At 48.7% G+C, this 14593-nt stretch overlaps 1 protein-coding gene across 8 annotated transcripts in view; it reads left to right on the top strand.

The window, feature by feature from the left end:
* Positions 1-14593, top strand: part of MAP4 (microtubule associated protein 4) — a 182055-nt gene that overhangs the window by 138822 nt on the left and 28640 nt on the right. For all 8 annotated transcript variants that reach the window (XM_068404385.1, XM_068404388.1, XM_068404386.1 and 5 more), the window contains one exon: positions 13946-14046. In XM_068404385.1, the coding sequence (XP_068260486.1) occupies positions 13946-14046 (101 nt within the window). The remainder of the gene's footprint in view (positions 1-13945; positions 14047-14593) is intronic.

Genomic DNA, 14593 nt, shown 5'->3' with positions numbered 1-14593 from the left:
ACGTCACAGATTGAAGACATGGACAGAGATGTCGAGTCTTTTCACGCAGGCAGGAGTCATCAGCTCTCGTGCTGATGGTCACCAGAGCGATGCAGCGAGCTCCAGGTTGGAGGGGACGCCTGGAGATGGGTTTGCTCGGGTGCTGGTAGGAGCTGTGCAGGTGTGTGTTTACCTGCGCCCAATTTTGTACTTAAACACGAAAGGGTCGTCAGACTTCGTGACAACTTAAGCATAACGTGGGTAAAAGTGGTGTTTGGCCACAAATGTGGAACACTCTCCAGTTCATTTGCAACAAGGCACATTAGCAAAGAGGTTCGTGTTTGGGTAAACCCAAACCCAGGTTTGGGTAGGCTGGCAAATCCTGCCGAGCTGAAGAGGCGAGCGTTTTGAAACGCAGATCTGTGGGATGTTTAGATTACGTTTTAAATCTGTTTCTGATTTCAAGTGGATTGACAGGCTTTCCCCAGAGGGGCTGAGCATCAGTGATGTGAAGGTCACTGAAAGACAGGACCGCGCAGAGTCTTCTGCCCGGGTTGCTCGTTGCAGATGGCTAATTCCTATTCCCAAGCTCCTTTTAAGCATCTAGGTTTAAAATTTTGTGCTCTCGCAATCTTTATTTTCAAAGCTAGTTTATTGTCCTTATAACCATAGATGTGAGTGTGAACTGATACAGCAATGACTGAGTTAGCAGAGAGCTCCTGGGCTTTCCTGGGCGAGGATACAAGAGAGTTGTAACAACTTTTTTTCCTCTTTTTCTCCAAAATTAACAGCTGGTGAGGTTGAGTTAGGTTTGGTTTGTTCTGTTGTGTAGTGCATTGGTAAGAACGAAACTCTGGATTTATTCTCTCCTGGAAGAAAACATAGCAGTAGATGCAATAAAATGTTTTCTTTGCTTTATATATGTGTAGTTTAGAAAGAATTTGGGGAATGGAAAAGCAAGCAGACAAAAACGCCTTGGATGTGTCTGAAATGTTTTCGAACTTTCTGTGATGAGCTCTTGCTTCCTCTCCCCAGTTCATGAGCAGAGAGGTGGTTATAATAAAAATATCTCAGCCAAGCAAGCGGTCTTGGCTGTGAGTATGGAACTGATTCTAAATCTGGTCTCCTTCCAGTCACAAGGCGATGTGTCCAAAATGGCCACCATATCGATTTTATCTGATATAAGTAGGTTCTTCCTTCTGTTAATGCTTCTGCCTGCTCGATCTGTTCATTCTGAACTTTGCGCTTACATTTGAGGCAACAACGTTTGTCACTTGCACCTTTTTTCATCCTAAAAATACTTGGAAGAATTGCCCAACGTGATTCTCGAACCATTTGAATGGCATCCCTCAGACCTTCTGCCAACAGCAGATCTGCTCGGTCCTGTGCAGCCAGGGTTTGTTTGGTTTGTTTTTTTACTGAACCTCTACTACTTCTGGTTTTTAAGGTGACCTAGAATTGTACATAAAATATCTCATAGAATCATGGAATCACAGACTGGTTTGGGTGGGAAGGGACCTTAAAGCCCATCCAGTTCCAGCCCCACTGCCACAGGCAGGGACCAGGACCTTCCACCAGACCAGGTTGCTCCCAGCCCCATCCAACCTGGCCTTGAACACTGCCAGGGAGGGGGCAGCCACAGCTGCTCTGGGCAACCTGGGCCAGGCTCTCACCACCCTCACAGCAAACTATTTCTTCCTCACATCTCATCTCAATCTCCCCTCTTTCAGTTTAAACCGTTCCCCCTCGTCCCGTCACTCCATGCCCTTGTCAAAAGCCCCTCTCCCACTTTCCTGTAGCCCCTTCAAGCACTGGAAGGTGCTAGAAGGTCTCCCCGGAGCCTTCTCTTCTCCAGGCTGACCAGCCCCAGCTCTCAGCCTGTCTCCAGAGCAGAGGGGCTCCAGCCCTCGGAGCATCTCCGTGGCCTCCTCTGGACTCGCTCCAACAGCTCCGTGTCCTTCTGTTGGGCCCCAGAGCTGGACGCAGCACTGCAGGGGGGTCTCACGAGAGCGGAGCAGAGGGGCAGAATCCCCTCCCTCACCCTGCTGGCCACGCTGCTGGGGATGCAGCCCAGGACACGGGTGGCTTTGGGCTACCAGCGCACGTTGCCGGCTCATGGTGAGCTTCTCGTCACCCATCACCCCCAAGTCCTCCTCGGGCCTGCTCTCAATTTCTTTTTTGCAGACAGATGGGTGTTAGTATGATGGCACATGTAGTTTCATTTCGTTCTAAAAATTATCAAAAAGTCATACCCATTCTAATCTCTCACGTGCCCACGGCAGGCATTTTAAGCAAGGAGATCCTGACTGCAGGTTAGTGCTGATCAGAGCTGAGCTGTAGAACTTGTTCTGGTCCCTTGTTTTGTCAGTAGTTGCTGCAGATTCTCACCAAAACAAGCAGTCGCATTGTTTCCTGCACCGAACAACAGATTTGATTCATGTTCACGTTGTGTATAAGCTGTTGTGTGAGATGTTGCACGTACCTAATGTGTCACCTCCAATGATATCACTTAGATAAGCGATGTCGTTCACCACTGCCTTCACCTCTCATTTTCTTTGAATTTCCTCCAACTTGAAGTATTTTCTGATCTGAAATACCAGAAATTCATAGAATCACAGACTGGTTTGGGTGGGAAGGGACCTTAAAGCCCATCTAGTCCCAACCCCCTGCCACGGACAGGGACACCTTCCACCAGACCAGGTTGCTCCCAGCCCCATCCAACCTGGCCTTGAACACTGCCAGGGAGGGGGCAGCCACAGCTGCTCTGGGCAACCTGGGCCAGGCTCTCACCACCCTCACAGCAAACAATTTCTTCCTCACATCTCATCTCAATCTCCCCTCTGTCAGTTTAAAATTCCAGGCTCCGCTGGACCACGCTCGGTTGGGACTGTCACCTCTCTAATACTCAGCAGTTCAGTGAATGCATCAGAAAAATTATCTTGGTTTTCTGACTCTTATGTTGTTATAAATCCCTAAGCAAGGTGTGCAATCTAACGTAACTTCTGAATCTCCTGCAGGTTTTTTTTGCAGCAGAACACTTTGTGGTTTAGATAAATGCAGAATCCAAGACTTCCAGCGTGCCTGAGTTAGGCTGTGAGAGCCTGTCGCCCCAGGTCTACGTGGATTAAAGTTAATTATGGGATTAGGAAATATCAGCCCAACTACCTCATAATGAACTGAGGATACTTGTTTCAAGTCTTGTTAGTGCTGTGGGTGATGGCTTGCTAACAAGGTTCCTTGCCAGATGAAATCCTGCTTCTAATGAGAAAGAGAAGAACAAAATGATTGCAGGCTGCAGGAACGGGGAGGGAGATGAAGGGGCTGGAGATAAACGGTGCCTGATCAGGGCTGTTGGTAGTTCACTGAAAATTCTTACTTGGTGTACGCATGTTCAGCCTTAAATATCAAATAAACATTGATGTCTCTCAAGGATTGAGTTTAATATTATGCTGGAAGTGTTGTAATCGTTACATCAGTCAGGTGGGTTCCCTGTTCTGTGACACGCGCTGGGCTTTCTCAAAATTAGCAAAAACTACTGGCCCTTCGAGGGAGACCACCTTCAAACCAGGGCTTTGGGGCAGCTGTGTAGGCTTTCCTCTTCCCCTTTCTCTGGGGAGAGAGGGGAGAAGAGCAAGGTGAGGGTGGGCTGAGGGCAGCCCGTGCCAGTCTGGTGCAGGGATGTTGTTTATGGCCGTGCGCTGCTCACCCCTGGGAATTCCTGCTGCAAGCCGAGGGTGATGAGTGTGGCAGGACTCAACGAATGGGAATGTCTATGGGTGGGTCTTCAAGGAATGCTGCATAGTATGAAGGTGTATAAAATGTCCTGCTTCAAGTCCAAGGCCAGTGGCATATCAGCTGATACAAGGGTTAGAAAGATCCCCCCAGACCCGGCTTCTCTGTGGCTTGTTGTTGGTATCGGATAATATGCAAGAATTTGACGTTGGACTAGTTGGATCATTGGTAATATGGTGTAATGTTTGCACCAGCACTAGTGTGGCCAGCAGGACCAGGGCAGGGATCGTCCCCCTGTGCTCGGCACTGGGGAGGCCGCACCTCGAATCCTGGGTGCAGTTTTGGGCCCCTCACGACAAGAAAGACCTTGAGGTGCTGGAGCGAGTCCAGAGAAGGGCAACGGGGCTGGGGAAGGGTCTGGAGCACAAGTGTGATGGGGAGCGGCTGAGGGAGCTGGGGGGGTTTAGCCTGGAGAAAAGGAGGCTGAGGGGAGACCTTCTCGCTCTCTACAACTGCCTGAAAGGAGGGTGTAGCGAGGGGGGTCGGTCTCTTCTCCCAGGTAACAAGCGATGGGACGAGAGGAACCGGCCTCAAGTTGTGCCAGGCGAGGTTTAGATTGGAGATCAGGGACAATTTCTTCATGGAAAGGGTTGTCAAGTGCTGGCACAGGCTGCCCAGGGCAGTGGTGGAGTCCCCATCCCTGTAGGGGTTTAAAAGCCGTGTAGATGTGGTGCTGAGGGCCATGGGTCAGTGGTGGTCTTGGCAGTGCTGGGGTGACGGGTGGGCTCGATGATCTTAAAGGTCCTTCCCAACCAAAACGATTCTGTGATTCTGTTATTCTGATGTCTCATCTTTGTGCTTGAGTGTTCAGGGACAGGATCATGCTTGTCATTGTTTTGCATTTTGAACGGTGTGGAATAGCAATTTTAGGCCTTCAGACACTGAGAATAGTCTTGGTGTCCCTGGCCCAAGCCCTGTCCAAGCTCGAGTGGCCACCCGGAGAGGCTCTGAGGCTTCCTCGGTGTTCAGACCAGCCCTGGGGACAGACTGCAGTGTGAATTCAGGTGGCTTTTCTTCCCTGGTCCCCACCTGATCTCCCTTCTGAGACCGCTGTGGTTTTTGGTGGTTTTAGCCTGACTGGGAGGTGTGCGCATCTCTCTCGCTTTGGTTTGTTGGGGCATTGACAGAATAGAGCTTTTTGTTGGTTTTATGAAAGTGCTTCCACTTTTATCAATGAAAAGGGAAAAGCCTAATGATTTTGTTAGCTTTTTTATCTCCAGCATCAAATTTTTAGTGAAGTATTACAGCCAGAGTATGCTAATTACTCTAAATAGCTGCCTGATTTCAGTTCATGCCATGTTAGGTAAACATGTAAAAAAAAAAAAGTAGTTTAGATTGTTCTAGAAGAACAAGTTCTGATTTAGAATTTCCCTTCCTGGGTAAAAAATAGAGTCTTAACAAATCAACGTGGGTTTACGAGATGTAGGCAAAGAGAACATGTGGTTTATTCCTCAATTCTTGATAACAAATGAAAATGTACACGTTGATTGAGTTGCATTTGGTGCCAAATAAAATGCTGAGCTGTGTTTGGGTCAAGCAGGAGACATTTTATTGAGCCTTTTCTGGAGAGGAGGAAGCAGATAAGGGTTGTATTTCTGCTTAAATGGAGATTTGTTGTATTTGTAGATACTTTTGTCTAAAGAGCCTTTGTTTAAAAAGGCTTTATTTGATGGTGATTTTTGTGATGAAGCAGCTTCTTCTGGGTGGTGATGGATGAACAAGGCAGAGCTCATCCCTCTCGGCTGCATTTCTGGCCAAAGCAGTATTTAACGTGGGCTGGGGGTGTTGCTAAGGTTGGTTTATGTTTAAGGGGAGAGTAAAGATGGTCGTTGCCTTAGAATCACAGAATCACAGGCTGGTTTGAGTTGGAAGGCACCTTAAAGCCCATCCAGTTCGACCCCCCTGCCACAGGCAGGGACACCTTCCACCAGACCAGGTTGCTCCCAACCCCGTCCAACCTGGCCTTGAACACTGCCAGGGAGGGGGCAGCCACAGCTTCTCTGGGCAACCTGGGCCAGGCTCTCACCACCCTCACAGCAAAGAATTTCTTCCTCAGATCTAATCTAAATCCACCCTCTTTCAGTTTAAAACCATTCCCCTTATTGCTTAACCTATTTCTCTTAATGGATTTTCAGTTGATGACTCTAATCCTGATGAGAATTATGGAGCTGTTTCATTGAGCGATGTTCTACTTCAGCTTATCCTGCTGACTATCCCTTGCTGGGGACGCGGACGATGAGGGCCTGGCCTCGCTCACGAGCACGTTTGAATGCAGCTGCGTGTCCCCTTCCGTTTGGAAGCACGTAAATGAGCCAGCCCTGATCGGTGACATGGGGCAAGGCAGGTGAAATACAGACCCCATAAAATGGAGCTGATACCTACCAAGTGGGATAGGTAGGAGAGGATTTAAGTGATATAGTCTTGAGTACCTGCTGAAACGCTCATTTAACTAGACAATAAAGGGAGAAAAAGGAAAACAAGACATAACATTCTTTAAAAATCTTCCAGATGCACAGTATAGAATTACTGTTATCCTTCATCTTCACTTTACAGAATCACAGAATCGATCAGGTTGGAAGAGCCCTCTGGGCTCATCGAGTCCAACCATTGCCCTGACACCACCATGGCAACTAGACCAGGGCACTAAGTGCCATGTCCAGGCTTTTCTTAAACCCCTCCACAGATGGTGACTCCACCACCTCCCTGGGCAATGTCCAATGACCCTTGCTGAGAAGAAATGCTTCCTAATGTCCAACGTGACACTCCCCTGGCCAAGCTTGAGGCTGTGTCCTCTTGTCCTAGCGCTGGTTGCCTGGGAGAAGAGGCCGACTCCCACTGCGCTACAACCTCCCTTCAGGTAGTTGTAGACTGCACTAAGGTCACCTCGGAGCCTCCTCTTCTCCAGGCTAAACACCCCCAGCTCTCTCAGCCGTTCCTCGCAGGTCAGACCCTCCAGACCCTTCACCAGCTTGGTCGCCCTCCTCTGGACTCGCTCTGGACTTCAGCTTTTGCCTACCACAGTAGCAGAAAATAGAAGTACTCGCTCTTGGCCTTGTAAGAGGAACCTGAGATACGTTATACTGGGGTCTTCCCCTGTTCCTTTTGATGTGCAGAGTGAATTTTTGGGAGTGTTTATTCTTGAACAAGTTGCCACGTGATATTTGAGAAATATGTGCACAGGGGCTTTTATTCTGAGTTCCATGGTTTATAGAACAACGCAGTGACACAGTTTAGCTTTAAAAAGATACTCACAGGTATGTTTCTGTAAGTACATTTTTCCTAATTTTACTGCTTCATGGGATTAAACACGAACAGTGAAGCTTTTCAGATTTAGTCCCTGTTTTTTTCACACAGTAACAGCTTTCACAAGAGAGCTGTTACCGCAAAACCGATGGCAAAGGGATCTGCAAGACTGAAGGTCTGTGTCTGCTCTCCTGGGTTCTGTAACCCTGATGGTTTGGTTTCTGTACCTGGAGAGGAGGAGCAATAACGCTGCCATTGTAAGGATTTTGTAGGATGTGGCTGTCATAAGGATGCCTTTGTGTGGCTTTCCTTCAGCAGATGGAGCTCTAGGAGTTCAGAAAGGAAGAGAGAACAAACTAGAAACAGCAGATGAAAGCGACTGGTGCTGGGTGACTCGTGAGCAATCCACAGGGAAGCTGTAAAATGTCTTTGCCAGGAATCTGAGAATTGAGATATTTTATTATACACTTTTTTTTTTTACCATGAGGCTAATCAGATATTGGAGGAGAAGTCCCAAGATCTACATCCTCCATCCTTGGAGATGCTCTGAATATGATTGAAAAAACCTCTGAGCAATCTGATATAATTTGAGTGCAGGGCAGGCTAGATGATCTCCAGACATCCCCTCCAGCCTACAGCGTTCTGCTGTGCTACTCTTAAACGATTACATGGGCTAAAAAGCTGTTGGACAAGCAGGTGGTCTCTAAACTTCAAGTCACAGGATGGTGAGAGAGATGGTTTTTTGGAGGAGAGGGGTGGGTTTTTTCTCCGTATGCTTAGGAAAACTATATACAGTTATTCATAATCAGGACTTGGCTTCAAGAAGACCTATGATTACAGAATCAGAATCACAGAATCAACCAGGTTGGAAGAGCCCTCTGGGATCATCAAGTCCAACCATTGCCCTGACACCACCATGGCAACTAGACCAGGGCACTAAGTGCCATGTCCAGGCTTTTCTTAAACCCCTCCAGAGATGGTGACTCCACCACCTCCCTGGGCAGCCCCTTCCAATGGCTAATGACCCTTGCTGAGAAGAAATGCTTCCTAATGTCCAACCTCTTCAGTCTTTTTCAGAAGATGCCTGTGGATTTTGGACAGCAGAGCTTAAAATCAACCGAACTCTCCATCATCATACTCTTTTTTTTTATTCATTTGGAGGGAAGTTCTGTACATCCTTGTGATATGAAGGAGGAAATGCTCCATTTTCTGACCTCCTTTAGTGAGAGAGTGTCTCCCTAGAGTGAAGCCACACCCAGAGTAGTGTCCAGTTCTGGGCCCCCCAGTTCAAGAAAGAGAAGGAACTACTGGGGAGAGTCCAGTGGAGGGGTACGGAGATGGTCAGAGGGCTGGAGCATCTCTGCTGCGAGGAGAGGCTGAGGGAGCTGGGGCTGTTCAGCTGGAGAAGAGCAGACTGAGGGGGGATCTTATCAATGCTCACAGATACCTCAGGGGTGGGTGTCAAGGGGATGGGGCCAGACTCTTCTCAGTGGTGCCCAGCGCCAGGACAAGGGGCAACGGGCACAAACTGAAACATGGGAAGTTCCATCTGAATATGAGGAGGAACTTCTTTGGTGTGAGGGTGCCAGAGCCCTGGCACAGGCTGCCCAGGGAGGGGGGAGTCTCCTTCTCTGGAGATATTCAAACCTGCCTGGACATGACCCTGTGCAACGTGCTGTGGGTGACCCTGCTTTGGCAGGGGTTGGGCTGGATGATCTCCAGAGGCCCCTTCTGACCCCAACCAGGCTGGGATTCGCTGAAAGACAACCAGAGGAAAAGCTCTGACATCAGAATCTTGTGGTTTAGTGGACGACAGTTTTCTGCGGATGCCGTGGAACGGGTTGGGTTTGAATGATCAATTGTAAGGTGTCCTTGGAGGCTCCTTGGAAAGTTGTTCTCTTGAGCTGTGTTGGTGCTGTATAGGAAGCTTTGGAGCGAGACTCACTGTTCAAACAGGGAAATTGTTTTAGAGAAATACCAGACAGTCTGTTTAAACATTCATGTTGAGCATTGGTGGACAGCTTTGGTCTTTTATATGGGTGATAACATAGGTGTTCTACAGTCTGTTCTTTAGGGGAAAAAAGATATCATTCTAAAAACTATTGCATCATAGAATCACAGACTGGTTTGGGTTGGGAGGGACCTTAAAGCCCATCCAGTTCCAGCGCCCTGCCACGGGCAGGGACACCTTCCACCAGACCAGGTTGCTCCCAGCCCCATCCAACCTGCCCTTGAACACTGCCAGGGAGGGGGCAGCCACAGCTTCTCTGGGCAACCTGGGCCAGGCTCTCACCACCCTCACAGCAAAGAATTTCTTCCTCACATCTCATCTCAATCTCCCCTCTGTCACTTTAAAACCGTTCCCCCTCGTCCTGTCACTCCATGCCCTTGTCAAAAGCCCCTCTCCAGCTTTCCTGTAGCCCCTTCAGGGATTGGAAGGTGCTAGAAGGTCTCCCCAGAGCCTTCTCTTCTCCAGGCTGAAGAACCCCAACATTCTTAGCCTGTCTCCAGAGCAGAGGTGCTCCAGCCCTCGGAGCATCTCCGTGGCCTCCTCTGCTTTATAACACATTATGTTTCTTCTAATGGTAACTCACCTGCTGCTAGTAACCATGGAGAGAGTGGCAGCGTATGTAGAAGTAAGAGGTTACGGATAAAATATGTTAAGACTCTCCTCAGACACCAGGGTTCTTGGGTCAATAACTTGTTGGGAGTGACTGCTAAGACCTAAACATGAGGATGAATCGCCTTGCAGGAGATCGTGCCCACCCCACGGATGGCCCCACGTGCTTTATTTACATCACAGCGTTTAAACTTGGCTGGTGGAGGCAGAATTATAAGTTCCCTTATTAGTGTTTTTTTTTTTTAATGTCTCACCCTGCCAATAAGAGACAAACATATGAGTTATATTCTCCGTAATTTTTCAGATCTATAGGATGAATATTGTCTCCTTTTATAACAACAAGCTGAGGCGTATTTTTTTTGAGTGCCAGTTTTGGCCCAGATGATCTCATTTTTACTATTTATTCTGAAAAATCACGACTGCTTATTTGTTACGAGTCTTGTTCCCTCTGACTGCAGTTTGATCTGAACACCATGTGCTCATGTTTGCTGGGTCCTTCATCCAGCAATGGCAGACATCTGGTTTGTGGTGACAAATTAATTTTAAAAATATGCTTTTTAACTTGTTGTGGGCTCTAGCGTGTCTTTGCCAACTGTAGTTTCAGCTGACGAGGTGACTTGTACACAGCTGATGCTGGGGATGGTGTGGATGAAGCCTGGGAAGCACTGGGAGATGGGCCACCAGGATGGCCAACACGAGTCACCATAGGCTTCAACCAGCAAGAGGGTTCAAACTATGGGGGCGTTTGGGGTTTTTTTTTTCAGTGAACTATAACATTGCTGAATTTGAGCACATTTTTGTATGAGAAGGCACTTGTCTGACAGCAGGGCTGCATCTGCCAGTGCCAAAGTCCTCCTGCAGCAGATGAGAGAGGAACCTTGTCAAGGAAAACATTGCCATTATCTTGGATATGCAGGACAGTTGTCACAGAATCACAGCATCAATCAGGTTGGAAGAGCCCTCTGGGATCATCGAGTCCAACCATTGCCCTGACACCACCATGGCAACTAGACCAGGGCACTAAGTGCCATGTCCAGTCTTTTCTTAAACCCCTCCAGAGATGGTGACTCCACCACCTCCCTGGGCAGCCCCTTCCAATGGCTAATGACCCTTGCTGAGAACAAATGCTTCCTAATGTCCAACCTGACCCTCCCCTGGCCAAGCTTGAGGCTGTGTCCTCTTGTCCTAGCGCTGGTTGCCTGGGAGAAGAGGCCGACTCCCACTGCGCTCCAACCTCCCTTCAGGTAGTTGTAGACTGCACTAAGGTCACCTCTGAGCCTCCTCTTCTCCAGGCTAAACACCCCCAGCTCCCTCAGCCGTTCCTCGTAGGTCAGACCCTCCAGACCCTTCCCCAGCTTGGTCGCCCTCCTCTGCACTCGCTCCAACACCTCAACATCTCTCTTGAAGTGCGGGGCCCAGAACTGGACACAGGATTCAAGGTGCGGCCTCACCAGTGAGAGAGGTGAACGAGTGTCTTTAGCTTTTTTCCCCAAACCGGCCTGTTCTGTCTAAGATGAGCTAGAGGCAGATGGGTGCTGTAAATATGGAGTAACTGCAGCCCGGTGTCCATGTGAGAAGGGCCGGGCCACCCCGGGGTCCCTCCTCCTTGCAGCACATCAGGGATCCCGACCATCCCTCCCTTCAGCGTGTCTGAAGGACGCTGGTGTCGCTGTTAAGGGACACATAAGCACCACAGTGAGTTTGCTCTTTCATAACTGATGTCTGTAAAACCTCAAACAACGTTCTGGAGTTTGCGGTTTGTGGGTTTAGTCGCTGTTGTGGAGCCATTTGTTTTCTCTGGTGCTCTTAGATACGTGTAATTTCTTCCAGTGTTGCTCTTAGAAGTCATGAAGCAGCGGTGCCTCACGGTGTTGTGACCTGATACGTAGAAAAAGTTTATTTTCCACCATTAAGAACATACTTAGTAATGAATGGATGAGGATGGATGTACCAGGCAGCTCGGTGCAGCTTGCCATGGCAGGGAGAAGGTACCTGCTGGCAGGATTGTCCCTTTGAGTTTATCAGTGGAAGATGCCAAAGCGGGGGAATGTCCTTCCCTCTCTCCTTCAAGCCCCTTTCCCCCCGGGAGTAACTCGGTTCTGGGTGCTGACTCAGCTGAGCTGAATTCTCTCCGTCAGCGAATGCCAGGAGGAGCAGGAGCTCCGGGCAGAGCAGCAGCCCCTGCCACAGCTCCCAACAAAGTCTCTCTGACGTATCCTTCAGAGGTTTGTTGCCATGCTTGGGGGAACAAGCAAACTGAAAAGTCTCTTAAATAATTCTTGCAGACTAATGAACAAATTTGATTAAGATTTGGCAGCTTTTCCTCATACTCCCTGTAACTAGGAGATCTTCCCAGGCAGTTCCCTGCTCTGTATGGCAGAAAATGCCCTCGTAATTAACCAAAGAACGAGAGCAAAGGGCTGTTACACAAATTGAGGCAGCACAAAACAAAACTATTCCTCTGTAATGCCTTGGGGGTGCGGACAGGGTTGTGTACCCCACTGTGTTGGGGGCTGTGAGAGGTAGAACCTGGATAACGCTCCTGTGGGCCCTGAGATAGGAAAGTTCCCTACCCAGCTCTCCGGGGTTTGTCATTATTATTATTTATAGATGCAAGTTCTTTAAGCTGCATGTGTGCTGTCCTGCAGCGTAGCTCCATCAGCTTGGTGATGCTGCATTTCTGGTTTACATTGAAAAAAACAAAATCCTATTTGTTTTGTAGAACTTTAATGTACTCTGATCGTTTTGGGCATTGAAGCTCTTCACTCCAGATTTCATAGAATCACACAATCCCAGACTGGTTTGGGTGGGAAGGGACCTTAAAGTCCATCCAGTTCCAGCCCCCTGCCATGGGCAGGGACACCTTCCACCACACCAGGTTGCTCCCAGCCCCATCCAGCCTGGCCTTGAACACTGCCAGGGAGGGGGCAGCCACAGCTGCTCTGGGCAACCTGGGCCAGGGTCTCACCACCCTCACAGCAAAGAATTTCTTCCTCAGATCTCATCTCAATCTCCCCTCTTTCAGTTTAAAACCGTCCCCCCTCATCCTGTCACTCCATGCCCTTGTCAAAAGTCCATCTCTGTCCTTCTGCTGGTGGCTGGATGATGCCTTAGAGAGTGGTTTTTGAAAGGAGACAAGGGAGGTGGCTGTGGCTGCTCTGGTGGTGCTGGGAGAGGAGCGTGTGTCCGCTGTCCCCGCTCAGCAGGGGACAGAACAGCCTCGGGTGCCAATGGCAAAAATGAACAATCACAGCGAAAAACTCGCCACCCTCGTAGCTGACCCTGAGCTTTGTGCTGTGACACACCGCGTGCGGCAGCATGACGTGATGGTTTCCACGCTAACGAGGGTTGGCGTGATCCACGCATGTCACGAGTTTCATGTTCCTGCTTCCCTGTGTGACCTTCCCCGTTAGCAGCTCCCTTCGGCTGCAGGGATCCTCGCGGGGACGTGGGCAGAGGAGAGGTCAAGAGGAAGAAACAGCCGTCCCTATAATAATGTCCCAATAATAATAATAATAATAATTATAGGGACAGATTAAAACCAGGATAAGTCATAGTGTAAAACCTGGAAGAGGTCACAGCTGCACCATTAACATTCCAACAATTTATTTTAATAACTTCAAAGATGGGAAGATTTGCTATTTTAATTAAACCTGAGGTTTTCTTCATCTGCTGTCTGTCCTTTCCCACTGGAATAATAAGAGAAATGGGGTGCTAATGGCATCTAGATGAACCTGTCCTGTTACAGGGAAAATCTTCATGTAGGTGTTGTGATTTGGGGGAAATTTTCCAGACACAGAATCACAGAATCAATGGGGTTGGAAGAGCCCTCTGGGCTCATCGAGTCCAACCATTGCCCTGACACCACCACGGCAACTAGACCAGGGCACTAAGTGCCATGTCCAGGCTTTCTTAAACCCCTCCAGAGATGGTGACTCCACCACCTCCCTGGGCAGCCCCTTCCAATGGCTAATGACCCTTGCTGAGAAGAAATGCTTCCTAATGGCCAACGTGACCCTCCCCTGGCCAAGCTTGAGGCTGTGTCCTCTTGTCCTAGCGCTGGTTGCCTGGGAGAAGAGGCCAACTCCCACCTCACTACAACCTCCCTTCAGGTAGTTGTAGACTGCACTAAGGTCACCTCTGAGCCTCCTCTTCTCCAGGCTAAACAACCCCAGAAACAGCCAACCTGTAACTGTCTCAGTTCTGTCTCCTCCTGCTTGTTGAATAATAGGCAACTAAAAAAAATTATATATATTTAAAAAAAAAAAAATCTCAACCTTAAGAAGTCTCCCTTCCTTTTTTTCTTCCCAGCAAAGCCAGAAGAGAGCAAACCAGCTGAAGCTGTGACAGGGAACGATATCACAACACCTCCCAACAAAGAGCTGCCTCCCAGCCCCGAGAAGAAGGCAAAGGTAGGTGTAGTTTCCCGTTCAGCGCCTTCGCTTCCGTGGGTTTTAATTTCTGCCGGCTTTTCTGCTTCTTAAGCTGTGGCAACACAAGTTCTGTTTTCTGAGCTGCCGTTTGGGAAGCGTTTTACAAAGACACCCAGGTAGGAAGTTGCAAACAACTCAGCCGGTGGCAAGCGTGGCTGAAAGTGGATTTAATGAATTTGTGGCAAGCTTTGATTTAAATTAATTCCCTGGTTGGTATCGGTGGTGTAGAAGTAGTAAACACGTATGACAACACTTCTGCTACACTGATACTCTCCGAGGTGTTAACAACACATTTCTTTCTGTTACAATTAGCATTCTGGGATCTTGCTCAGGATCTGAGATTCATTTTAGGGCTGTTCAGGAGCCGTGACAGGTACCTGCTGTCAGGAGCTTGCAGTAAAATCCAGCCCCAACTCCTCAGAGCAGTGGTAGGGCGGGGGGTCCCCTCGAAGGCAGCGACTATGAGTTGATGAGATGAGGATTTAGAACTTGCAATCCGTTGCAATTGGAAAGCGATGTCCTGTGT

Source organism: Nyctibius grandis, chromosome 7, assembly GCF_013368605.1.
Source record: "Nyctibius grandis isolate bNycGra1 chromosome 7, bNycGra1.pri, whole genome shotgun sequence".
NCBI classification, from domain to species: Eukaryota; Metazoa; Chordata; class Aves; order Nyctibiiformes; family Nyctibiidae; genus Nyctibius; species Nyctibius grandis.
The sequence above is the reverse complement of the archived record's forward strand: the minus strand, read 5'-3'. Positions and strand labels throughout refer to the sequence as shown.